We start from the raw sequence: 27,952 nt of genomic DNA on the forward strand, positions 1-27,952 counted from the left end.
ATCAATTGTAGATACCGTATATACACATTTAACTATTCTATTTTATTAAAAAATGGTAAAAAACATTACAAGCAACATAATTATTAGTAATAAAAAATAGAATGAATTATTTTTTAATTTAAATTGCCGGTTTTATGTATTTTAAATACATTTTAACTATTTTCCTCCCTCATCGAAACATGATCAGGCCCATCTATGTTTTAAAAATCAAATGTGGCTCTTAAGCACAAACGATTGCCCATTACTGCTAAAGTGTGTCCTGGATCTTACTGGCGTGTTGTCTTTGAGTGACTGGACGTCAGACTCAAAGGTCTGCTTCTGAAGGAGCTTGTGCAGGCCGGCCCGATCCGAATATGCACTCCAGCCATCACCTTGGCACCTTTGAGGACACACAACCACGCACAGTTAGCGAGTGATGCACACACTGGAAACAACATGCATGGTTACGGCTGATACACCTCTGCACTTGCAATCGGTAGAGATAACCATACATCAAAGTCTTGCAAACTAAGATAGCGGCCGTGTTAATGTCTCAAATCGGAGGTGTGCAGTATTCAGCGGTCTCTCTCATGTCTCTCGTTTTCCTGTTCACAAACATGTGTCACCTCTCAAGTGTCTGCAGTCGCTCTTTTCTCGAGTGAGAATATCGTCCAAAAGCCTGCAAATTCTGCTTCGTGTTATCCCCCCGCGCCCCACTCCACACCCCCAATTCAACTCCCCAGCCAATTTCATCATTTTTAAAAGCCAAGATATTTCTGAAAGTCGAGGGAATGAGAAGAGTTAAAAGGCCTGACCTTCTAGACACCACAAGCCAAGGTTGGGTGTAACTCATGACGCAATCTCTCACGTGGGGATCCAACTCCACTCTGCAAAATAGAGACAAGATGGAATGATAACACACTGACAGGAAGAAAAGCTCAGTGGGTGTAAAACTTCTTCACATTCTTGCTCAATGCCACCTTATTGTGATCATCTTTTTCAACTTTTTCCACCATTAACATGACTTACAACCTGCACAACTCAAGTAAAAAAAGAAAGAAACTTTTTTGGTAGAAGGGAAGCCAAAATAGGGAAATAATCAAAGGTGCACACATTTTTGTAACAGAGTGTAGCTGTGTTCAGAAGTCACCAATCACATTCTAACTCATGTAAAGTGCCTGTGATTAACCTCAAGTCAAGTTCAGCTGCTCTAGTGTGCAATGCCATTAACACAGTACTTTATTTTTACCTCCCTGCTTGGAAAGTTTTTTATTTTTGTTTTCAGTTGGGTCACATTAATTGTGGAAAATATCTTTTTATATAACAAAATAATATTTTCTATATAACAAAAATGTGGCATATGAAGACTTTTTTCATCCAAAGTATTTACGGTACTTGTGTGAGTGTACATTTTCACATTGACAGAAAGTAGGCAAACATATTTTCTTGTGCAGCCTTAACTTTTATATTCCAATCAGATCAACGTGACTCAATAGACTTACAGCGTGTTTGATATTTTTTCATGAGATGTCTCAATATGATTTGAAAAGATGAATCTTTCTGCTTGGGTGTATCCATCTATCCGGCTACCTAGCAATCCTATTGTACAATTCCTCTACTGTCTCACGTATGTGAGGCGGTGACCCACCCGTCGTCAGGGACGGGGTGCCGGACGGTGCGACACTCCTTCTCCACCAGTTCCACCTTCAGGTCATCGTCGGGGAAATCGCCAAGCTCTTGCATCAGGGCGGAGTCGCCGTTGCGGAGCTGCGACATCAGGAATTCCTCCAGGTCCAAAGGATCCACCGCGTCATACGACTGGGGCTGAGGAACCCAATCGAGAGGTTTAGGACAAACAGAAGCAAATTATTATTTTTTTTCTTCTCAACGGTATGTTTCCAAGCAACACTGAAAATGTGTGTCTGCCTCACAGTTCTGATGCTTGAGTTTGAGTCTCCGTTATGGTTTACGGTTACGTTTGAGAGAGCATGAATATCGGGATTTGAACACTGAACTTCTGAACTGAGTGACAATATGTGCAAAACAATATTTCACCGTGCTACCCTGTTCAATACACCAACACACATTCATCAGTTTGACTAGAACCAGCAGGGCAGATTAGCAGTTGAGTGATTAATTTAATGAGGATTGCAAAAAAACAACATTTGACTATTCTAAGAAAACAGGCTATTTTCTCCTACCTCTTACCTGTCCAACAAAAACAAACGAAAAACAAAAAAATCTGGAGCATAGTGGCTTGCATTAGACAGACGGTTCTATTTTTAGCTGAAACCTCGAACAGTACAACTCAGTCATTCTTGCTCTATGTTCTGCACAGAGTCTTTCATCAGGAGAGAGTTAGGGCTTGGAACATAGCATCCAAAATCATCTATAAACCCAATGAACCTAACTCCAGGTGGCACTTAAAAGAACACCACAGAAGGGGGGAGGCAATACATAAAGAGCAGGTGCTTTTGTAACAAAGCCCCCCCCCCCCCCCCCCCCCCAAAAAAAAAGAAAATGGACATGGAAAGTGAGCAGGCTAATGACAAGATGAAGATTAAATGACGCTGGACATATCAGGGGACAGTTTGTAAGACGCCGAGGTCACAGTTAAGGTGGTGTGTTTTCTTGTTTTTCCATGATAGAGAGGTTAACTTCATTTTAAACTTGTGTAACAATTTAGAATAATTTAAAAAGTATGATGTGTGACTCACCTTTGCAATACACACTTCGCATTCATTCTTAAAGTGTTTAATGTGCTAAAGTTAAACACAAATGAGTACTTGTAGACCCCAACCAATTTTTTTATAACACCCAGTTTCCTTACAGGACTAAAAATCTACCTACGGCATATACTACTACAAAATACACAAAAATTGTGTACTCACTTTTAATGCTGCAAAAACAAGTACTGTACACACAAAATCTAGCAAGGCTGTGTTTTCGATGAAGTAAATTCTATTTTATTAATTAATCCACTTCTTTGCATTCACTTGCATTGTTGCAATTCCAATTGTTTTTGTGGTCACGCAATCGCGCAAAGGTAATATTGTTATTGTTTTCTACGATGATTTATATCGTCATATCAAACACTATTCACGTTTGTATTTGCACTTGTTTTTATAATTAATTTATTTTTTAATAATTCAATATTTTTTTTTCAATTGTCTGTACATCCAACTGCAGAATTCACAAAGCTTCTCGAACCTTGAGTATTGGATCAAAAGCTCACTTTTCAAACGGGCTCCACCTCCATGTTGAGCACTGTAGGTGATAGGCTGAGATTGGAAATGGAGGATGAGATGAAATAAAAATAGAGTGCTAACGGAACGGTAAAAATACCTCAACTCAGTTAACAGACAGAGAAGAGGGAGAAATGACTGCAGAAACATAACATGATGAGTCACCGCTTCAAGCCAACAATTGAGCGGCAAGTAAATTCCATTTACCTACAGACGTGTTGCTGCACATCAGTCAATCCTTCGGCATGTTTTTGAGCAGCAAATTGTAAGGCAAGGCGTTAGTATTAATGCTCAGGGGGGCAGATCATTAGGAACAGACGCAAGCTTAAGGTTCCATTCTGATGACAGGTCAACAACAGTGTCTGCATAGTAGCCGTCGACTCAGTTTCAAGTGTAGCGGCAAACTAGAAGAAATGAATGCAAATGTATGCATGCCTCTGATCACTGCACGTTGCTATGTGCGAGCAACGCGGACTCTTAGTATTGTCTGTGTATTGGCTGTGGATCGAAAAGGGTTAAAAAGGTGAAGCAAAACTCAGAAAAAGTCTGTTGAAAAAGCTCAATATACAAGATTTAAGAAGATCAACAAGCAATATGACAGCGCAAGCAAAATGTGATCATTTCAACAATTGAAATAAAATCCAAACAATTTTAGCATGGTCATCCTTATTTGTGCTAACAGAGAAACGCTGTGCACTTACCCCGCTGACAAGTGAAAAGTGACTCAAAAGGGGAAGCGCGCAAAATGGCGAATGCCGGATACGAGAAGTGACAGTGTGCACCTACACTGCATGGCACTGGCTTCTTTTTATTGAAACTAAGCCATGATGCAGATCCTCTTAAATATTATCCTCATATTCCTAGAAGCTGGAAAGCACAGCGGATCAGGGTTCGACATTCTCAAATCATGCATTTCTTTGGCTGACGTAAATACTTTAAATTGAGCCTTGAACCCACCTAACAGGAGATGTCAGACAAACCGCAAGGCATAAGAGGAAGTGACATCAGCGCGCCCTCCCTTCATCCATTAACTGAAACCATACACGCACACATCCACACATGCAACTTTTCTTGTTACCGGTAATTTAAGATCGGTGGACTAGTGGTTAGCACTTCTGCTTCACAGCTCTTAGGTTCTGGTTCAATTTTTGGCTCGAGCCTTTCTGTGGAGAGTTGACATGTTCTCTCTGCGCTTGCGTTTCCTCCAGGTACCCTGAGGACCACCCACATTCCAAAAACATGCAAAATAGGTACAGTGAAGGTACTTAATTATAGGTGTGAATGTGTGTGTCTATAAATCCTCTTCGACTGACTGGCGACCAGTCCAGGGTGTCCAGAGCTTCTCGCTGGGATAGGCTCCAATTCACCTCCGAACATCACGAGGAGCGAGCGCTATTGAAAATTGATGGATGGATCTGTTTGTCATGTGAGTTGTAAAAAAAAAATATGGAGAAAAAGCCATGGAGTGAATTCCAAAAACAAACAAACTATCATCCCAGAGATTATGGTATTAAAAATCCCACTCCCACATCCCAAATCCAGCCATATTAAAGATTTGCTCGTGTAAGCTGCAAGGTAGGCAGACCCCCATCCAGCCTAGCTTCTGACCCACTTCCCAAGCAGGTTAAGGATTAACCGTGTAGCACGCCGCCGTGAGCTGCAAAATAGATGAATGGTGCGAGGCATCCTCCCTAAAGCCTGTCAGCTGACTCGTTCAAGGATCTTCACTGGGGAGAGTGTGTATGTATGTGTGTGTGTGTCAGGGGGCGGAATCAAAGGCATGGAGCACACTCAGTCAGTGATCGTGAGTGTCAGGAGTGCCGCCTCGGAGCTTTGGAAAACTCGGTCGGCTCGAGCGAGATGTAGGTCGGCGAATGTGGAGAGGAAGGGCGGCAACAGAAAATAAAAGTGAGAAGAGAGGGTTCACAGGAGCGAGAGTGGGAACAAATCCCTCCAACGGATTACTGCGCATCATCCCGTCAGCTTCACAGAGCCGGAGTCGCTCAGCTTGTCGCCAACTTTACAGACGGAATCTCCCAAGTGTGAAGAAGGGTATACATATTGATATTGACAGGAAGACAGGAAGGCCGGAGACGGAATCTAACCTTGCATCTCTGCACTGTGAGGCCGACGTGCTAACCAGTCGACCACCGTGCCACCTTTGTATACTTATCGATTTTTTTTTTCTAATTCATCTATTTATCTGTTTGATAGAGAGGTTAACTTCATTTTAAACGTGTGTGTGTGTGTGTGTGTGTGTGTGTGTGTGTGTGTGTGTGTGTGTGTGTGTGTGTGTGTGTGTGTGTGTGTTCGCGCGCGCAGCCTGTTTATGGAATGTGGGAGGAAGCTCAAAATTCAAAGCCAGAACTGTCTATAGTGCTACTGAAACAAATTAATGAAAAGAAGATAAGACCTTTATTTGTCCCACAATGGAAAAATTTGCATATGGTGGTGTTTTGAGATATGACTGCCCTGACTCAGTAGTTGAGATAGGAGCCATTATTTGACAAATATTTATGTTGACAGATGAGCAAAATTAAGTGCGCTGCAGAAATCCCCGCTAGATGTCTGAAAGGGTTGAATTGCATTCCCATTCATTTCAATGGGAAAAGACAAATAGAGACGCAAGTGTATTGAGATCTGAGTGTGGTCAGGAATTGAATCAAACTCGTATATCAAGGTACCGCCTGTATTATTGATCTTAGTGGGAGATTGTTTAATTGGGCTCGGGAAGTGAGCCCTTTCATTCCGGTATCGCTTAACATTCTCGATGGGGCGATCCCAAAAGTCCCCAAAAAGGCCCAAGATACTCCGTTAAGAGTTCATCCTTTAGATGCTCACTAAACTGAAGTCGCATGAGATTTGCTAACGTTTTGACATCTACGTTTTGCAGCCACTCTATTTCTTTCGTTGTCGTGTAGCGTTCATTTCCTTTCCAATGCAAGCAATGCATGCATGCAGGATGTCTGTTTTCTCAATTCGATTAATGAGGGCCACGAGTTTCTGAGGAAATAGACAAACACAGTGGACACAAAGCACAACTCACCACAGTGAGATATGTCGTGGTCGAGGCGTTGGAGTTTGTCCGTCTGTGATAATAGCCATAGTTGCCGCTGAAGTTTCGCCTGATCTCTGCAGACGAATGCCTGGAATTAAAACACGGAGGCAACCGTCAGTGTTAGCATGCCAATGCAAAGAAATTGATGGACTTTCAAATAACTTGTGTTGATAGACAAGAAGAACATTGTTTCATATAAAACATTTTTTTGCATATTTCAAGCAACAGGCACGTCACGGGACTTAATGAGTGCAACAACTTCAGCGCCACCATTGTTCCTGCTCGCATAAGTTTGAATTGCTGATCCATGGCGATTCCATTCACACTTTTGTTCCCTCCATACTACAGAAGCACAACTCAGTGGAGGCTTTGTCACATTGGCACCCCGTGGAATAAATAAGGAGTCCTGATTTAAGGGTTAGCCTGTGGCAGAAAATCGACACGACGTTACAATGGAGGGTTAAATTCAAAGACACTGGGAAGATACAGTGGGTGTGCATGTGTGGTTTGTTGTGTGGAAGCATTGCCAAAAAGTGGGCAGGGCAGAAAGTGAAAAGAAGAAATCATACAGAAAGATTGTTGCAGTTCAGCTCGATGCTTCCCGAATGAGAATAAATACCGTATTGGCATTGTGTTGGGCACACTTTTAAAACAGAATGGAAACGCCTAGACAATTGTATGAGCCAGTGGTTCACATGCTTTTACAAAGACTTTTATTATTTCTATTTTTGTGTATTATAAGTACATAAATTACATATTAGGGCTGCAACTAATGATTATTTGATTAATTTATTCATCTTTCTACAATTATTAAAATTTTTTAAAACTTGTTTTCATTTTCATCCATTTTCCAAACCCTAGTTTAAGTGTTTAAGAAACAAATTGCCGTTATTGGCTCCGGGAAAATTTGTTTTGAAATTACAACAGCCAGGAAGTAACCCGTCATCATCTAAGAAATTGTGCTTCAACTTTGGATGGTCCACTGTATATGATCTGTTTCGTTTTGTTTTTTTTACAGACAGTAAAAGCTGGCACTTGGGAGGGGAGTGTTGACTTTTTATATCCACGGCACAATAAAGGCAGGCCTTGCCTGTGCTGAACCCACACCACAGCACTGCCCACTTGTCCGTGTCTGGTTCCAAATACACAGGGACAACTCCACAGTATTGCTAATTAACACTATAAGCCCAGTCCAAAGTGGAGAACTACCAGTGTAACACTCCTCAAGTACTTTAGTCATGATCCATTTTCAATTTAACCAAAATAGTCAAGAAAAATATTCCTCTTCGGTCACACAAAACTTTAATTTAGCTAAAACTGCATTGAAATTGGATCAAAATCGAATCAGAGGTTGACAAGCATCTTGGAGCAGATTGTGTTCAATCCTGGATCTCTCTCTTTCAATATGACTCCCCTTCCAACTTAGAAACAACTTCAAGTGGTATGTTGGTAGTGACTTAACACACTTGCAAGGTGGGGACATGCATGGGTGTGTGAAAAGGATCGCGTTTTCCGGGCAAAGTCCGAGGCTCGAGCTTCATTTCATGTTGTCAACACTACTCCGGCTGTCATTTGAAACCCACAAATGAATACAGGAAAGAAGCGTTAAACGCATGGTATATACACATGTACTACACACTCAGTCACCAAACTCCTCATGCACATGCTTGAAGCATGGGCAAACATTTTAAGCCATAATTGACGCCCAAGGAGTGGACAGATGGAAGCAACACCCCGAGCTCACCTTTTAGAGCTTTTTTGTACACAAATGTGTGAAAGATTACATTACACCTTACCATGAACGCAACTGCACACATAGATCCTGAAGAGGTTTAAATAAATGTATGACACAGGCAAAACAGCAGCAACAGAATTCCAATTGGAAAAATTGAGATTGAACTGATTCCTTCAAAATCCTTTGCCAAGTATTAATGGCCATACAAGTGTAAAAAAAACAAACAAACAAAAAAAGTTAGCCACTGCAGCTAATGCTAGCGCTGCTTATTGCCTCTGCTAACATCAAATAAGTTCTTATGTACAAGTCACAGTCTTCTTCACTACCAAATGAGTCTTTTAATGCTCACTGAATTGAGCTCAAGCAAGGTTTTCTGATATACATGAAGGAGGGTGTATGACTTTTCAGCGCTATTTTTCCCCCAAAAAAGACATTGGGGACATCTAACTTTGTAGGTACTAACTCAGTTGTTCTGCAACTGCAGGGGTGGGCAACTCGGGTCCTCAAGGGCCGTTTTCCTGCACGTTTTAGATTTCTCCCTCCTCCAACGCATCTGATTGAAATGATCAACTCGTCAGCAAGCTCTTCAGAAACACGATATCGTTCCTAACTAAATGAACTAGACCATTCAGAAGAGGTATGGGGGAAAAAAAGAAAGAAAAAAAAAGGTAGACAACCTCTTTATTGCAAGAATAGAATGCTCTAGTTTCACTTTTATGCAGCTGCTGAGCCAAGAGAAAAAGAAAGACAGTCAGGTTTTTTCTGACCCTGACGACAGTGTATCAAACGATGACCGCACTGAACTCGTACAGGCAGCAAAGCAAGCCTGGTGAAATGTTATTAACACTCCACTTCTAAAGGAACAAACAATAACACTAAAACCACAAAGCACGGTGCGGATGTCCCGCCGATATACTGTACTTTCCACAGCAATAACCAGGACAAAGCCTTACATATATTCATGTCAATCAAAACTTAAAACTGAAGATATCATTTGCATGCGCATGAGCATATTCACAAGCACGCCCATTGCGGTTGCTCTGCTACCATTCAAAACACAAAGAGCTTGGCTATAAAAAGAGCAGGCAAGTAAAACAGTAATCAGGCCTTGCCAGCAGCACACAGGCATTATTTCATCACAGCACACAGGCAGCCTGTCAGCATTGTCTTCGTTGGACCCCGCCGTCGTTTGGTTGGAAAAGCCTCAAAAGCAGATTTATCGGGCAGGTATTTGGGCAACTACTAATTCAACTAATGTGCTGCTAATTTTGTTCCCTACAGTGCTGAATAAAAGCGGAGTAAACAACCTTCTGTGCCGTAGTAAAAAGAACAATTTTGTCTCATGATTCTGCTGTGTCAGCCCGTTCGAGAATGACCATAAAGTCATTTCCCAGACGACTTTCCCTTTCATCTCGATGATGTCGTCCCAAAATAAAAGCTGAGCGCAGCCAAGCAGCAGCGCAACGGCAAGCCAGGCTGCTCCCGTGCAAGAGATATCCAAAATATGTTTTGTTTTGCAAACACATTAACTTAAATGATAGGAGGACTGGAACACTAAGTGATTCAGTCAAAAAGTAGTCACAAATATTGCTGCTTGTCTCTTGGTGACCTCATCAGATCCGGTCCACACCCCAAAGAAAAATCCACAAATAGACAGCTCACTGTTCTAGAAAACAAGAATTGTGCAACAGCATTAGGAAAAATTGTTGTCTCTGTATTGTCACACAAACCAATAAGGCTATGTTACAAAGAGTGGACGACAAAAACATGTCGAGAAGGGGTAAGAGTAAAGCTTTGGATTTAGTCAAACTTATAGGTGGGCATAATAACTAAATAATTGGTCAGCTGTGTGCTGAATTACTGCTTAATTGTACGTTGAAGCAATTGAGGCAAAATGGCACGTACTCTTTCCTTGTTGTGAGTTGTTGTGTTGGCAGCAAAAAGTCCATGGAAGCAGCGAGGCAAGGCAGGAGCTCAGGACATATTTAAAACAATATTTTCCAAAAATAAAACAAAAGCTCATGGAATTAAAAAAAAAATGAAATTAGTAGACATCCAAAAAAGACAAGACAGAAAGTAAGTAACCAAAGCTGAGAATGGACTCACAAATAGAGATGTGACAAGAACTGACAGGAACAGTAACAACCTGACAAAGACAGACTGAAATCAGGGAGCTAAATAAAAACAAAGTGATGAGACAACAAGGAACTCCTGGATATGGTACGAGTGGCTTAGGGAGCTGGACACAAAGAAAACATGACAAAATGAAAAGCAAATAAAAACCACAGAAACACAAACACAGGTCCTGACAGCAGTATTTCAGTTTCAACTGCTTAGACTTATAATCAGGTCAAATTTGAGTTTCCACACGCCACACAGGCCCAATTGTTGGATATCTCGAAGAGATTATCCCGACCAATTACTCTGCGATGTCTGTCAAGACTGATGTCTTCTCTCCAATCTGCTCCGAAACGAGTCAGGACCACAATCATCATGTTTCTCAGCCCCAATAGCAGCTAATTTTTGTTGCGTCATGCTGTCCAACGCTGGCAGGCCTGCACTTGCTGTGTGTGCACATGGTGTGTTTTTGTCAGCATTTCTGCAATCGTTGCGCAAGCCTTCCTGAATATGTGACAAGTCCCCCCTCCACGCCACACACAAAGACAAACTTTCTTCCTCTTAATCCTGCATTCTGATTGGATGTCTGAATGGGAAAATCTGCTCTTGATTATCAGTATTTATTATTCGTATGTGTCAATCCTAACGCCTGAAATAAATTGGAATAGGTTCGTGCTAAGACAGAATGATGGAATTTAACTATTCGGAGCATCCGCTCACTGAGGTTTGATACACAAAGTATTATACATTGATTCATAGGGAAGAAAACGCCTCATTCGTTTAATTATTAACGATGCAGAACGTGTGCCATATTTGTGGCGTGTGCCAATTTTATAGGATGTCGCTCATTGGGATTTGACTACATTTCTTTCATCAGCAACAAAAAAAAATGCAGAACTGATTGTGTGTGGGAACACCAGCGCAAATTTACAGGCAGAGATTCAAACTAAGAACCTCTCGACTGTGAACACACAATGCACTACCACATTGCGCTGCCCAAAAAGGACCAAATTTCCAGAGAACCAAGGAGATTCAACGAAATCCGAACAACGCGAAGAGGACAGAACCAAATATGGTTAGCCGAAATGTGGCTTGATTGGCATTATTGTCAAATCTGAGGTACGTGTCGACTCCACGCCGAAGACCAACCAGGCAAACAGCTTCCCCTCCCCGAAAAAGACCACCTTCCGTCATCTGATTCAAAGAGGAAGTGGAAGAATAACAGGGGGTGGTGCGGCATTCACTTGAAGAGGATTGCGGCAGAGGGATGCCCCTGCTGTGCGTCTCATCCTATCATATGTCTCCAGACTTTAATGGGCCTTACTGCTATCAGCGCCATCGTGACTCAGCTTCCTGTCAGGGAGCAGGCACGCACAAACACAGCTAGCCAACAAATCTTTTTGTCAACTTGAGTTTAATTCAGATTACATTTTTGGGTGTCTTTTTTTTTTTATGATGAGGGCGGAGGGTGTCAAATCCCATGTAACTCAATCTGGATCACCCCCATTCACTTCAAAAGTATTGAACGGTGGAAGTCCTACATCTGCAGCTGTCCTCACACCATATGTTCATCATTACCACCATGCTACTTCTCTTTATTTGCAAAGACTTCTTCGTTCTGCCTTTTTTTCTGCTTATGATGAAAAAAAAAACCCAACATTTTGTGATAGAAAACTGAAGTGAAACTAGAGCAGCACTCTGCACAGCAGTTCCTTCACAATGCATCTGAAAGGGGCTAAGAGAGAATACTCTGGATTTTCATTGTCCACAAACAAGTTGGATTAATTTTGTACCAATAGAAACATTCTCCCTGTGTGATATGTGTTTCACATTATTTGTAGCGATTCGTAATTTTTGAGTATACAGCGGAGGTGGGGGGTTGCGAGTTTTCGAGGTTGGGACCTTCACTGCTCAAACTAATGAAAGATTCGACTTTAACTTGGCATTTGTGATGGTTAAGATTTGAGACTTGCACATATTTGACTTACTGCCACCTCTGGTGTTTACACAATGTCACTAAAATGTTATATATTGTGGCCTCACACGGAGACGTGTAGTGGAAGGACGTTACCTCCCATTTCAAAAGCCTGTGCCTTACGCGAAAATGCCCGACAACCCAGACACTACATTTCCCAGCATGCCTCACAACCCCAACAGGGGTGGCTACTTAAGGCAGTTGATTAAAGCAGGTAGAGCTGGCTATAAAAAAGAGGAAATAAAGGGAAAGGACTGGAAAGAGACAAGTGGAGAAGCCCGTGCAACGTTGAGAAAAGTTTCGATTTTTGAAAGCGGACTGTAGTTGGTACTTTACTTTTTTTTTTTTTTTTTACTCTTTTGAAACATTCGTGCCCTTTGAGAAAAAAAAAAAGCTGAAAATTTGTTTTGATTTTGCTGATACATTTGACCTGAGAAGACTCCTCTTGCCCTGGAGAACCTCTTGTGATATCACTATAAATATATATATATATTGGGATTAGGAAGATCATTTCACTATCAGTGACCATATGATTGGCATGTGTCCTTGGCCTAACAGCACCCTACAGGCAGATGCTCTGCTGGCTCATCACTGGATTCAGAATGCGGCTCAAAAATCCTCTCACATCCCTGTGCAGCTGAGCTCAGCATTGCACAGCAAAGCACCATCGTTGATGTGTCATGGATTATGAAAAAAAAATGTCAGTGTGGTACATTCCCCCTGGAATGGAGAAAGGATTTGACAGTAGCAGTATTTGTAGCACACTATACATACATACACACACACACACATACATACATATACATATATATATATATATATATATATATATAAACAAATGGTAAAAAGAGGGATTAAGACAATGCTGTTTTTGCATAAATGAATGTTACAGTAAGCACTCTGCTCACATTGTATGACCATGTTGCAAGGTGGAATGTGCAAGCCTCTGCCAAGGCTGAACAATCATGATTGGGATCAGCACCAAACTGTACACTTGCAAAGAGACACGCCTCCTTTATATGCTGGATTTTTTTCTTCCCATTAAAATGAATGGATAACTCACTGAGAAATTAGAAAAAATGCTGACATAACAGAGTAAACAGGTGTCTTAATAACTCTGACAAGATTTAGTCAAAATTCCCGCCAGGAAGAGAATAAAAAGCACATATTCTGTTCATGTGGTGCATCAACTCATAAATTGCAAGTGCTGTCAAAAACTATGCTGGAGAATGGGGCAAAAAAAAAACAATGCTGGTATTATAAATATTTCATAGACTAACATACTTTTAAATTTATAAGCTCCTCATCACGGCTGACATAAGTGGTAATCAATTCATTTCCGGTTTCGAGTGTGTGCTTCAAGTGTAGCTCTTCTGTTAATTTGTCACGAGACAGATTAATGATAATGATCATTTGCTGTTCATAATTGGGTGCTCTCTGCCCAAACGCGATTCCAGCCAGATGTATGTGAAAAGTGTCCTGTACACCGAAGCACTTAGTCTGAATATAGTATTCTGATTAATTTTTGTTTGTGGATTTGAATTAAGCAGCGAAATCCACTCGGGTGCATTTTGCTGCTTCATTCATATTCAACATCTAAGCCAGGTGACACAGTCGCAGTTATGAGTTTGAAGGTATGAATCTGGGCTCTGGACTATCTGTGCGCAAGTGTGTTTGTTCTCCCTGGGCTTCCTTTTGCTACTCCAGCTTTCACATTCCAAAAACATCCAGAATAAGTTAATGGAAGACTCTAAATTGTCCTTTTGGTATGAGTAGCTGGCAACCTGTCCAGGCTTCACCCTGTTTCACAACTCAAGTCAGCTGGGATATGCTCCAGCACACCCGCAACCACTAAGCATGGTTGAAGATGGATGGATGGACAGACAGACGGATATCTATGCCAGCCACCTACAGTGACAGGGGGAACAATAAAATGTGTTTCCACCGCATAGCACAAGGTACATAATAAATTTGTGTTTGCGCTTTGTGGGGATAGATACAGTATGTGACTTGGCTCAATAAAGGCACACTGCTTGAAAACCATCACATGTCTCACTGCAAAAAGGGGGAAGCGTCACATGCATTGACAGTTATTCACAGGAAGCTCCCCTGTTAGGTTGTTTTAATGAGTTAGCATTGAGCATAAGATACAATGGACTTCCATGTACAGTCGTGACTTCCTCTACACCTGCAGGAACTATGAGCACATGCCCACTCATGTGCATTATAGCATGATCACTAATGTGACACAGCACAGGATAGAGTGACAATGCATGAAACTATTCAACAGGATATAGTAGTAATGCATGCACTTATTCAACAAAGTTAACTTGAATACAAAAGTAACGTGAAAACGACAGTATACCACCGATGGCAGCAGTAACCTGTTGCCCTTTCAACATGTGACTGTGCCTTTTTCCCGTTCCAACTGGTCAAAACAGTTGCACGATAAAATAAAAAAAGAGTTGTTGTTGTTTTGTGCTGGTTAGTTAGTTTGTTTGTTTTTACCTGTTGATTTTTAAAGCAAAAGCCCGTCGCTCCGCACTGGTCACAGAAGCCATGGGAGGCCGGAGGTCGAAAGTCCGAAAAAGAGTGGGGGATGCTGCTCCGCCACGGCCGCCGCCGGTCGGTTGTCTTCGGTGTGTTCGCCTGAGTTCTGCTAGCCCGCCGCTCCTCTTGGCCCGCCCCGGCTGTCACCGAGGCACCGCCCCCGCGCTACAAGAAAAACTCCGCCGCCGTCAAGCTTCAGGAGTGCACGCGCCTCTTGATTCCAAGGTCCGGAAGTAAGTGCTCGTGAATCCACTTCCGGCCTGGTCGCGAGCGCGCCAGAAAACGAATGAGAGAGAGAGCGAGAGAGAGCGAGAGAGAGAGAGAGAGAGAGAGAGAGAGAGAGAGAGAGAGAGAGAGAGAGAGAAGTGAAGAAAATGACAGCATCAGGTATGCCTTTTAACTAATTCAAGTGTGAGGCGTGTTTGCCAGTTAAACCCGTCTTAAAGTATTATTATTATTATTATTATTATTATTATTATTATTATTCATTTTCAGAAACGCTTCTTCTCACTGTTGTTGTTGTTGTTGTTGTTGTTGTTGCACTCTGGCAACAAATCGCAGGCAGACAATCAACCATTCACACTCACATTCACAATGTTTGAAAAGTTTTAGCGGTAATCGTGTGTAAAGTGTGGTACAGTATCTGGACTCCCTTTATTGGTACACAACATAATCACTGTTTATTTTATTGCATTTAACTTTTTAGTTCCATATATTTGGTTTTAATCTGAATTTATTGTTTATTTGGGTGCAATTTTATTGTATTGTTTAATTTGTTACTTTTATTGTGCGATACATTTTCATTTAATCTATACTTTAGCACGTTTTCCCCGATATTTACTTCTGTGTTAATGTTCAAGCTGCATAATGTGTCAAAAATATGAAATATATTTAGTCATAGAATCTGTCTTTTTTTAAATTAAAATTGGACCTAATGGTCGACATTGTTTTAATGTTGGTCATGACGGGGATACCTCGACGAGCTAACTACTTTTTTAGGCGCTACATGAGAGGAAAAGTTTGAGAACCACTCATTAAGAGTCTTCAGTTATGGTAAGAAACCCGTTTTAGGAATGTGGGGAGAAGCCAGAGAACTCAAACAAATTCCAAACAAGCATGGGAAGAATATGCAAAAGACCCTAAAATATGCAGAAATACTGTAATTGGTATAAAATAACGTTTAAATGGTTAAATAGAGCGCCAACCAATTTTCACAAACATTTAATAAGGTAATTGATGTGGAATTACATAGTAATTTACTAAATTATATGCAATAGGAGGAGAAAAAGGCACAAAATAAATAAATAAATAACACTGCTGCTTCAGTGCTTACAGCCTCCGAGCCAAGAAAAGACAGATCTACTGTGTCCCCTTGTGAGTTATATTGGTAATTACATCCATGTAAAGCGTTTGCTGTGACGACAGTGTGTAAAATATGTAACATTTCTTCAGCTCAAGATTAGATTTTGATTTACCTTTATAGCGCGTAATTTATTATTTTTTTACGTTATTAACGTTTTATCATATGGGCCAAATCGGAAACGGTATTGCTGTTCGTAGTACGAGACGGATTGTTAAACGTGATGCCAAAACCTCAAAAGTCAACAGAAGGAGCTCCCACTTTTTATATCATAATTATTTTTTTTTATTTTAATATTTGATTCACGCGTGACTCGGTGGTGTTTTGTGTCTTTTGTTCCTCCTGTGTACGTTATTTTTGTATTTTGACCCAAAGAGGAACCTTTAATACTAGTCACCTTATCAGCCGGTCTGTCAATGAAGGTGCACACTGCTACCTCTCTTTAATACACGGTACAGCCACTTTTTCAGTGAAATCGTCACACTTTGCTTGATTGTGTGGTTTATTGCAGTGTAAGGCAATCGTTGGTGTTGCTTTGTAAACTGATAAAAGAGTAGTTAGTGTGCTGTCACTGAATTCGAGAGGGAAAAAGGGATGCATCGTGCTAGCTAGTTGCTAATGAATGAATAAAAGAGGACGAACATTGTTGAAATCTACTTTTGAAACCACGGCATGATACTGACTGACATTTACCTTTCTCAGCTACTCTATATAAGGCGGCCAAAATATCTCCTCTCATTAAAATGCAGCACAGGGTTCACCGAATTGACAGATTGTGTCCATCAGAACTTGACATAATAGTTGTTCGCAAGGCAGATTACTTGTGTTGCTGCTTGTGTCTTTGTGTTGATTCAACAGATCATCCTGTCTGTCGCCTGACGGTCTGAACGCGATGGAGGATGAGGACGATTGCCCAGAGTTGGTGCCCATCGATGCCCAGCCAGGTGCACCTACAGAGCAGATCCCCGTCACCATCATCACTGGCTATCTTGGTGAGAGACACCTTCGAGATTGGATGGATGGTAGATGGATGGATGGACACACACACACACACACACACACACACACACACACACACACTTGCTATTTTTTTGTCACCGCGGGATACCGTATGACCGTAATACTGCCCAACCCTAGTTGTAAGTCAAGGTCCCATTGCATGAAATCTAAGAATATACTTTCTCCAACTCTAAAAAAAGTTCCCACTTAAATCCCCCTTTCTTGTCATTTACTCCCATAAAGTCCTATGGAAAGTTTCCAGCCTTGAACATTTCAAGAATTTTGCAACATGACTTGTAAACTGTGTTTCAGGATTAATATTTTTCTCTCCTTTTCTAGGCGCTGGAAAGACCACACTTTTGAACTATATTTTAACAGAACAACACGACAAACGGATTGCGGTCATACTCAATGAATTTGGAGAAGGTAAAGCCTTTGTGTTGATGGCACTGACTGGTGGTCCTAGCTGAAAGTTTGGTAGTTTTCCACAGGATGGCAGCATAGCTACAACTGAGATGGCCAATGATGACTTCATTGACTTTCCAGTTGTGTTCAAAATGCACTTGGAAAGTATATATATATATATATATACCATGACAAATAAGTATAATAAATGGTGTATATATATAAAAACAGTGACAAATAAGTATCCGCTGTCGAATGGATGTGAGATGGATGGATAGACACACACACACACACACACACACACACACACACACACACACACACACACACACACACTTGCTATTTTTTTGTCACCGCGGGATACCGTATGACCGTAATACTGCCCAACCCTAGTTGTAAGTCAAGGTCCCATTGCATGAAATCTAAGAATATACTTTCTCCAACTCTAAAAAAAGTTCCCACTTAAATCCCCCTTTCTTGTCATTTACTCCCATAAAGTCCTATGGAAAGTTTCCAGCCTTGAACATTTCAAGAATTTTGCAACATGACTTGTAAACTGTGTTTCAGGATTAATATTTTTCTCTCCTTTTCTAGGCGCTGGAAAGACCACACTTTTGAACTATATTTTAACAGAACAACACGACAAACGGATTGCGGTCATACTCAATGAATTTGGAGAAGGTAAAGCCTTTGTGTTGATGGCACTGACTGGTGGTCCTAGCTGAAAGTTTGGTAGTTTTCCACAGGATGGCAGCATAGCTACAACTGAGATGGCCAATGATGACTTCATTGACTTTCCAGTTGTGTTCAAAATGCACTTGGAAAGTATATATATATATATATATACCATGACAAATAAGGATAATAAATGGTGTATATATATAAAAACAGTGACAAATAAGTATAATAAATGGTGTTAGGTGTATTGAGCGATAAAGCGTTAAAATGGACAACTTGCTTACAGGGAGCGCACTTGAGAAGTCCCTAGCCGTGAGCTATGCGGGGGAACTTTACGAAGAGTGGCTAGAGCTGAGGAACGGCTGCCTCTGCTGCTCTGTCAAGTATGTCCAGTGACGAGATGCTGTGCAAGTTATTGACGTTCTGCATTAAATGATTAATGCATTCAGTCACGATTATATTATATACTGTCCAACTTGGGCTCTTTCTATCATTTTTCATTACATTTTCGTTTTTTTCCCCATTTTCAGGGACAATGGTCTCAAAGCCATCGAGAACTTGATGCAGAAGAAGGGCAAGTTTGATTATATCCTCTTGGAAACCACAGGGCTTGCTGATCCAGGTAATGCACTAATGCCCATTATGAGCAAATGAAGCAGAGGTTGTCCTAAATGTCTCGCCCCCCCCTCCCAATTTGCTGCCTTTGCGATGCGATTTGAAAATTGCATTCAGCTACACTGTAATGTCTATATTGAATTTGATTAATTGTTCAGCCTATCCGGATGACTTGCATGAAACGTCGTTCATAAACATTGTTTTCATTACACGGTCATCAAATATTTACAATTCTTCTCTATTCCCAAGCTGGCAGCTTGACACAAAGCGCATTATGTGAACATGATGTGGCCGCCACAGTAACACAAGCGACCTGTGATGATTTCTTGGATGAGAAAATGAGAGCAAAACGAACATAGCAGCTGGAGATAAACAGTCGAAAGCCTTGGATAATGATATACCATAATCTGCCTCTCAGCGCTCACTTGGGACTAAAATATTTTTTGGGGAGGTAATCCTCTTTTGTCTGTAGATCAAAAGTGCCATAATTTAATTTTGTACTAAAAGTGTCTCGAGTGAAAGTAATAGGACAGCAATACAGTAAGCACACACACCCAAAACCCGCAGATAAAACAGTTATGTCATTACTTGAAGCCTGTCATTCTGTGAGGAAAATATTAAAAACAATTTTACATACATTTAATTATACTTCAATAAATTCATATTTTTCCGGATAATTCAAATTGCATGACCTCGATTGAATCAGAACTTACAGGTTTCCTGGTTTGGGTTTACCTGAGAACATCTCTTGTGTTTGTCTTACAGGCGCCGTTGCTTCCATGTTTTGGGTTGACGCAGAGCTGGGCAGTGACATTTATCTGGACGGTGAGTGAATTTATCTCAACTCTTATTAGTTAGTATTATTAGTGTAGACACGGCTATATTACATTCAAACACCGCTATTTTTAATATTGAGATGTTGAAATCCATCTAAAAAAAAAAGGCAAGGCAGCTTTATTTATCTTGCACATTTCATGCACACGGCAACTGGATGCGCTTCAAAAACGATTTGCTCCCCGTACCACATCCTTCAAAAACACTCTTATCACCCAAATATAAAGAACTTAACCGCTCAAGAGAATAAATTGTTTAACCAAGTCCATATGACGGTTAAAGGTTGTCCCGGGAAAAGCGATTTAAAAACAGTACAATAGGAATGGTTATGTGGATCCAAATGGTACCTAGTGTTTGTGCGGATGGCAGATTTTGTTTGGTTGTGTCCGCGAACATGAAGAGAAAGCTTAGCTGTCTGCTGTGTTGTTCCAGGACAGTGAACCAAAAGTCAAATTTGTTGGGAGGAAAAGGTGTCTCTGTCTCTCGACAACACAACAGACTTGAAGTCAAAACGGCAAAAGGCCGCATGCAATGTCGTCACGAATGTGCACAACTTGTCAGGGACTTCTTGAACTCTTCGCAATGTTGTTTCTCTCAGGTATTGTGACCGTCATTGACGCCAAGTATGGACTCCAGGTATGCAACTGCATTGTTTTTCATTAAAATTTCCAATGAATTGAACGTTCATAAGGTCACCACATCGTCCGTTGTGAAAAATAAGACCTCGCCTCGCACATTAGCAAGAACCCCCGAAAGTGTGAATAAACTGTTTTTTCAAGGTGGAATAGCAAAATATGCCCGTTTTTCATGCAGTACTTGACATGCGCATTCAAATACTTTGTCACTTTTAAGCCTGATTTAAGTTTCTAAACCCATGAAATTCACAGTTTGCAAGTGCATAGCAATAGATAACACACAATAGCAGTCTCAGATACACATCCTACCCTCCCGAAGGTATTTAAAAATAACAGGGCAAGTGACACCTGCATAATAGGCTCTTTGGCGAAGGTGTCGAGCCTGCCCAAGTGACACCTTTGGTGGCCGAGGCGGGATGCCAGAGTGGAGAACTTCCAGTGACGCGGTCATTCCAACATGTCTCTCCCTTCATGTGTTGCGCAGAATATCCCATTATCTCAAGTTGCCAAAATTTTGACACACATGCAGGCATGTCAGTTTGACACACAGGATCGGGATTGCCGCTCCGCTCAAGATTGTCACCCTGCTTTCATATATGCAACTCTTATATATGACATATATTCTTACTAGGCCATTTGAAAACCAAGTATGTAGTACAGTGTGTGTGTGTGTGTGTGTGTGTGTGTGTGTGTGGGTGTGTGTGTGTGTGTGTGTGTGTGTGTGTGTGTGTTTAAAGAATTACACTGTCATGATGATATTACGAGATGAAACTATGAAGAAAATAATATGACCATAGAAGGGTAAATTAAGTTGAAATGTTTGTTTTTTTTAATTGAATTTTACCCCAAAATAAAGTACGTACACAGTTTTATTTTTAAATCATGAAAATAAAATTGGAATGTTTGAAGAAGTTGGAATATGAGAAAAAAGTATTACCTTTAGAAGTAAATAGTCATTATGACTTAACCGGACAAAACAAATACATTTACAATGTATTTCTGGGAATTAAGTCATAATACCAAGAGGAAAAATGCCGGGCAACCTGCGAACGCAAATAAATGTAAAGTGAGTTCTTGTGGTCTTCAAGTATCTAAAATACTGACATTTGTACATGGAAGCCACAGTTAACATACGTATACTGTCAATGCCCTTAAAAATGAACATGCTTCTTTTTTTGTAGCACCTCAGAGAGGAAAAGGCTGATGGACTTGTGAATGAGGCAGAAAGGTTCGATTTTCTTTTGTTTTGTATTTTTTATGTTAATATGAACATGTTCATATCCGAAATAGACAACTTTGTATTTTCCACATCTTGTGATGAGTGGGATTCTTGCCAGTCGCCACCCATCTTGTCGTCTTTCAGTTTGTGACCCCCCAGCTGCTGTTTTGTTGTTTGTCGGACAAATACCGCTGTTGAAGTAATTACCCATTTGCATGACACTTTTGCATTCTTCATCTGTGTTTGTGTTTGAGCCTTTTTAACCCTTTCATGCACGCTGTAACCTGATAACATGATAAGCTGTCCACTGTAGTAACTGCTGTCCTTGAAAGGGTTCAACTTAATCAGCCCTTTTGAATGCTGACTGCCCCACTCTCACCCAAATCCTGATCATGTACGATGAAGAGCATTAATACTCATCACATAAATGATCAACACATTGAAATGAATGATTGGGGAGTAGAGCAGTAATAGAGGCAGTAAATCAGAATTGGCTACTTGGACCTACAGTGTAATTCCAACGTCATCGTTCAGTAGTAAGAGAAAGTCTTTTGGATCTTTTGCAGGCAGATTGCACTCGCCGACCTGACAATTATCAACAAGACCGATCTAGTGAGGGAGGAGGAGCTTGCTCAAGTCCGAGATGCTGTGAGGTAAGCTCTTTGTGTGACGTGGGCACATCTTTCATATGATGGATTTGGAAGACGGTATAACATTTGCTGTTCCCACCCCCAGGTCAATAAACGGTGTGGCGAAGATCCTGGAAACTCAAAGATCAAGGTAGTTAGCGCCGTCGTGCTCACAGCGGGGTCTTTTTTATCGTGAGCCTCTCTGTGGCCCGCCCCCCTCCCCTTCTTTGTTTGTAAAGTGTGGCAGATGAACTCCATGTGCTGCCCCTGCTCAGATCTTCATATCAAAGATGAAAGGAGCATAGGCATGACATTGCACCAGAGCGACCACCTCCCCTTCCTCCGAGCACACGCACATGATGAAAACATACACAAAGTGATGCGTCCTGAGTAAGCACCAGACGTACACCGGTGTCCAGTTACCCAGGGTGCCTTGCTCGCTTTGACCCGGGGTCGTGCTTCTTACGGGGGTCGCGTGTGTGTGTGTGTGTGTGTGTGTCCTGAGATATGAACCACGACATATATGTGTGTGTGTGTGTGTGTGTGTGTGTGTGTGTGTGTGTGTGTGTGTGTGTTCGTCCACCCCTCCCAGTAAAGTTCATTCAAGGGCAAGAAGGGGCCAGGGTTAATCAAAAAAACCTTTTCATAACAACGCTGAATCCATTTATTTTGCATCACTTTTAAGCGCCGTGTGACCAAAGTTTCTACCTTCGCGTTAACCCTCAGAATGTACAAAAGGGATGATTTAAAAAAAAAAAAAAAAACTCTGCAGAAAAAGTCAGATTTGGTCTTCTTCCACAGGGTGGACCTCTCGGCAGTTCTCGACCTTCATTCTTTTGACAGTAAGGATGGAGCAAAGTGAGTTTGACCAAACACGCGGCATTCAATTCACAACAAAGAGACATTTCACTTTTCATTCTATTGCGTTTCTCCTTTAACTGGTTTATGAGAATAATGTTGGGATAGTACAAGTAAAAACATCAATTCTTATTTATTTATGGGAATTCAAGGAAAGGAAATTAATTGTGAGTTACCCAATACCTAGGGGGAGGGTTGAAAATTATATTTTATGACATTAAAGTTACCTTATTAATGGGGACAGGGGCATAATTTCATGAGAAAACATTTGTAATATTTCAAGGAAAAAAAGCAGATCATTGTATGAGAATTAAGTTATAATACCGCAAGACCAAAATGTAATTTTTCAAGACTAAAGTCGTAAGTAATGATGGGAACAAAACTGTATAATAAAATATTACATGGTGAAAGCCCCCCCATAAACTTCAAAAAAGAAAACAATTGCAACCCCTAAAATTCAAGAATAAAGTGGTTGCATTACAAAGAGAAATATTTGCATTTTATCTGATTTCAAGTTTTCAGGAAAAAAACAGAAGCGTAGAAAAAAGTTTTACGAAGATGAAGGGAAAAGTTCAATAGAACTCTTAATTTAATGTGAATAGATTTGTATAATCAAAAGACAAAATTGTCTTTTATGCGAATCATGTTACATTATCATTACGTTATTACAAGACATGCCAGTGTACCTAATGAAGCGGCTGACGGGCGTAAACCGCCATGCTATTTGTTATTGGGCCGGTTGCTAGGTTACAATGATATTAGCGTTCTGCCTCGACGGCCTTTTGTTGCTCGTCCGTCCGAAGCGTGTAGCCAACAGCCTTTAACAGTGTTGCTCGCCGTGTTTCTTTTTAATTAACAGAATCTTTTATTGAGGCCCCCCCCCCCCCACTTACACCCCGCGGTGGTCATCATATTGTGTCCCCCTTTTCCCCTCTGGTAGAATCACATTCTCTTGAATAGAGTCAGTGTTCATCCCTTCATGTGAATGAAACGGTCCGCGGTGTTAAAACTCTCTTACATGCCCTCGGTCAATATGTGTGAGGCCAGCTGCAGAGGATTAGAGCCGTGTGTGTCCACTGGCTCCTGAGGAGCCCCCCCACCCTTTTCCAACAGATAGCTCTTTTCCCCCTCGCTTTAAAAAGTCGGGGAGAAGGTGTGGGGTGGGGGGCGACCCTCTACGTCTCCCTGGGGCCCACATTGGCTGTTTGAAGCGGATCCCCCCCCGCCGCTCTGCCTGTGTGGTACTAACTAACAGCGCATCAGGCTCAAACTGCTGGGCGCAACACTTGTGAGGTCAGCAAGACTGGGAGGAGGCGAGGCCCGATGGAGAGAACAATGGGCCGAGTTTGTTTGGTGGCTGCAGTGGGTGTTTTGTCGGCTTTAATTGCCATTTCTTAAGTTTTTACAAGTCCATTGAGGGGAGGTGGTGTTAAGCACTGATTATACTGGAGCATGGGGGGGCATATACTATATAGCAACCCGCAGCTGAGGAAAGCAGAGATACGATTTATTTTCCTGCCAAAACAATTATTCTGAAAGTTTCACTTGTAATTCTTTGGGCACAGTGAACATCTGCGCACTCATTATTTTGAAATGGAGGAAATTGTATCATTCATTAGCACGACGGTGAATCACGCCTGACTTGTGTGGCTGTTGGCACGATCTTTGTCATGGGCATTACCGTCACCTATGGGCTAGGAGTAGAAGCAAAAATACTGTGCTTGGTTTTATTTATTTATTTATTTTAACAATCCCTATTCACACAAAGCTTCAAAACAACATTCTGCAAGAAAAACAATACACGCATGTGCATGGATTGCTTCTCCTCCCACGATGGAAATTGTGACCTGTTGTTCTCAAAAACTTCCACTTTGAGACCCGTGGTGGAAAAAAATTGTTGTCATATAAACAAATGACCAAAGCAATGCCAGTTTTGAATCTGTTAGCTGTTAAAAAAAAAAATGTATTGTTTGAATGGGCGACAGCACTTCTGATGCGAGCTGAACAAATTGAGGACATAGAAGGATCTCACTGTTTTACTGTACGAATATATGGAAGACACCAAGATCAGAAAAAGATCACATGGAAATCATATTTCTCCTCTTGACAGTCTAGCAGAGAAGTTGAATGTTGTGAAACCGAGCAGACCTCATCTTGACAAGGTATTGTCCGTCTTACTTTTTTTTTTTTTTAATTCACTCCCTTCACCTTTGTATTTTGTTTGCTAATTTCTTTCGACACATCGTTTCCCGCGAGATTAAGGGAATTCGTTCTCCTTAGGGCCAAAACTTCCTCGCATCCCCTTGGGCGGCGACACCACCGTGAAAACTCCCTCCCCTGCTTTTTTTTTTTTTTTTTTTTTTTTTTTTTTTTTTTTTAATGGTGATCAACTTGAAAGCGTTTGATGTTGTTGTTTTTGTATTATGTTACAAATAGACTCACTTTGACACGCCTCTGCAATTTTCAAAAAAGTTAGACCATATTACCTTTTTAAAGATGATATTTAACCATACAGTTCAATATGGAATTTGTCATTTTCCAAATATATTTTTGAGGCTTTCTCCATTAGGCGTTTTCTTTTGAAATTAGCTGAAATGGCCCATGAACGCAATTTGGTTTCTTTTGTTTCATGCCCATTCAGTTTTACCACAGGACGGACGCAGATGAGACGCGCGTGTGTGTGTGTGTGTGTGTGTGTGTGTGTGTGTGTGTGTGTGTGTGTGTGTGTGTGTGTGTGTGTGTGTGTGTAAATGCCGCTATTGTCGTCTGTTTGCTCCACGTTCCCTTTTCCCACATGAAGCTTAAACCCTCCCTCAAGTTACCCCCCGCAACACACGCCACCCCTCCCCACCCTTTGCTCTTTTCATGTAAATGGGACGGCTGTTTTTCTGTTGTTATACCAAATGACAAGGAAGTGTGTAACCTTAACACTTCAACACAAAAACAGCAAACATCTGCAAAGTGCCCTTTTAGTGCCACAAGGAAGTTTAGAGGGGAGGGTGAGAAGTCGGCGGCGAATGCAGGGTGGGCTAGATCAGGCTTTTGTACGCAGATGGAGAGGTGCCGAGTGGAGATGTGGTTTTCGACATGATCATTGACAACGTCATCAGCCGGGGTGTCTTTAGTTTAACCGTCCTATTGGCTTTTTCATTCCACTGTCCTCTGTGAATTAAAAAGTAGAACATGAATCTTTGAAAGTCTGGCATAACAACAATTCTACAAGACATACTGTACACTGACAGGTTGCAACATTTGGACCATTTGGACAAGTTTAAAACTAAAGAGGGAAACTGCTAACTGCAAGCATAAAGTTGTGATTTAATGATTTTACCTTTGTTGTAAGATTACAACTTTATTATTGCTCTGTCCAGGTGGAAAAAAATCATAAGTCAAATTTCATTTTACACCATTGTCAAAATAGTTGCACTCTATGATACTGGTTTCACCCCAACACTGCAACCATGGCGTTTATTTATCATTGTTGAATTTTCTTTCGCTCAGCACTTTTCATAATCTGGCTCTTGCGTTTGATCTCATGACGGTGTACCTAATTTTGTGGCTACTGTGTATTTATGTCATTGAATGCAGGAAAAAAAATGACACAATGTTGTGTCATTTGTTTTAAAATGAATCCTCTCCTATTGTCAGAGTATTTTAACCGTGACCTTTGAAGTGGCGGGAAGTCTTTCAGAAGATGCGCTGAATGTTTTCATTCAGGTACAAACCCATGTGGTGATCCTCGGCTTTGCATCCCCGCTCCCATTCCCCAATTATCTCCCTCACAATGCACCCCTTTGAGAAAGTAAATCTTCTCTTCTTTTTTTTTTTTTCCACACATTTTGCAGGATCTCCTCTGGGAAAAGACGCTGCGAAACAAAGAAGGGCAACCCATGACTGTCATCCGCTTAAAGGTACAGTAAAGCACAATAGTCGCCTCGGTGGCGGGCTGCCATCAATAACCTGCTCTGTTATCTGCATTTAACGGTCCCGGGCCCTTTTCTTTCACCGTGGGTTAATCTGTCACTAGTATCGTGTGACGCGTGTGTTCCTAGGGAATGGTGTCGCTGGCAGCCAAAGCCCACCAAGTCATGCTACAGGGGGTCCACGAACTGTATGAGCTTAATGAGACTCCCCAGCTTTGGGATGAGCAGCCGAGGATCAGCCGGCTGGTCTTTATAGGTAAAGAAACTTACACAGCCTAATACACGCATACACACACTGCTTTTCACGCATGTTCCCTTCATTCACTTGCGTGAAAGCTAGCTACACTTGCTAATGTTCACTAAATGCAGCTAATGTGTAACGTGGTCGTTCACGCATGAATCTTTATCACTAACAAGGACCAGGGAAGAAATTCACGTGACATCTTATGGACCCATTTGAATGATATGTAGAAGTTCCTTTTGGAATAACGATTACAGTGCTGCTCAGCAGGCAGTTGAACTGAACATTTGTTGGGTTAAAAAAAAAAATCAATTTTACAAGGTGGCTCGTAAATGTCAACAGGTTTTTCACGCATTTCTAGATTTTTATGTCTCTTATAAATAATTACCACAGGCTGATATCACTGATTTGACACCGTCGTGGTAACATACGCCCATGTGATGACAATTTCTGTCTGTGCTGTTTCTAAGGAAGAAACTTGGACAAAGAGATTCTCCAACAACAATTCATCTCCACTGTGCAACAAAAACACAAATAATCGGAAGCTCTTTTCCTGGAATTGAGCCAATTCTACAACAAGTCTTCTGATTTCGCTCGATCAAGAAGAGACAGATTACGCTTCATGGAGTCACTCAAGGTGAAGCAGCATGCCAGAGGTTCGCTAATGGTAAAGGTCCTGAAATTTGGAAAAGTGGCGCCTGACAACAATGATAATAATATTAGTAATATGATGTTACTTGTGTATACAATGGAAGTTACACGTAACACAGATTAAAAGACTGTATTTTTTATTCAGAATGTAGATTTCACAATGAAAATCATGCATCTCCAAATGCTGTTCCCCCCCCCCCTTCACACCAAAAACAAATATTTGGATTTTGCATATACACATAGTA

General features: G+C 41.2%; 2 protein-coding genes across 6 annotated transcripts in view; one reads left to right on the forward strand and one right to left on the reverse strand.

Moving 5' to 3' along the window:
- dock8 (dedicator of cytokinesis 8) overlaps positions 1–14,724 on the reverse strand; it is a 60,905-nt gene extending 46,181 nt beyond the window's left edge. The window contains exons 1-5 of the mRNA XM_019878033.1: positions 14,619–14,724; positions 6,271–6,370; positions 1,628–1,803; positions 795–866; positions 271–379 (exon numbers count right to left, since the gene is read on the reverse strand). Of these exons, the coding sequence (XP_019733592.1) occupies positions 271–379; positions 795–866; positions 1,628–1,803; positions 6,271–6,370; positions 14,619–14,671 (510 nt within the window). The 5' untranslated portion in view covers positions 14,672–14,724. The remainder of the gene's footprint in view (positions 1–270; positions 380–794; positions 867–1,627; positions 1,804–6,270; positions 6,371–14,618) is intronic.
- Positions 14,646–27,874, forward strand: cbwd (COBW domain containing). 5 transcript variants are annotated; one of them, XM_019878034.1, is made up of 16 exons: positions 14,646–14,893; positions 16,879–17,012; positions 17,359–17,445; positions 18,389–18,485; positions 18,633–18,724; positions 19,483–19,542; positions 20,150–20,187; positions 21,368–21,414; positions 21,972–22,058; positions 22,141–22,185; positions 22,836–22,892; positions 25,003–25,054; positions 26,541–26,609; positions 26,738–26,803; positions 26,945–27,071; positions 27,527–27,874. In XM_019878034.1, the coding sequence occupies exons 1-16, from the start codon at positions 14,670–14,672 to the stop codon at positions 27,592–27,594; spliced, it is 1,350 nt and encodes a 449-aa protein (XP_019733593.1). In that variant the 5' UTR covers positions 14,646–14,669; the 3' UTR covers positions 27,595–27,874. The 5 variants fall into 5 exon arrangements, with proteins under 5 accessions (XP_019733593.1, XP_019733594.1, XP_019733596.1 ...); XM_019878037.1 differs by lacking the exon at positions 14,646–14,893 and adding an exon at positions 16,369–16,472; XM_019878036.1 differs by lacking the exon at positions 14,646–14,893 and adding an exon at positions 16,432–16,532.
- Positions 27,875–27,952: the final 78 nt, after the last annotated feature.

Source organism: Hippocampus comes, unplaced genomic scaffold, assembly GCF_001891065.2.
Source record: "Hippocampus comes isolate QL1 unplaced genomic scaffold, H_comes_QL1_v1.1 scaffold13, whole genome shotgun sequence".
In the NCBI taxonomy this organism is placed as follows: domain Eukaryota; kingdom Metazoa; phylum Chordata; class Actinopteri; order Syngnathiformes; family Syngnathidae; genus Hippocampus; species Hippocampus comes.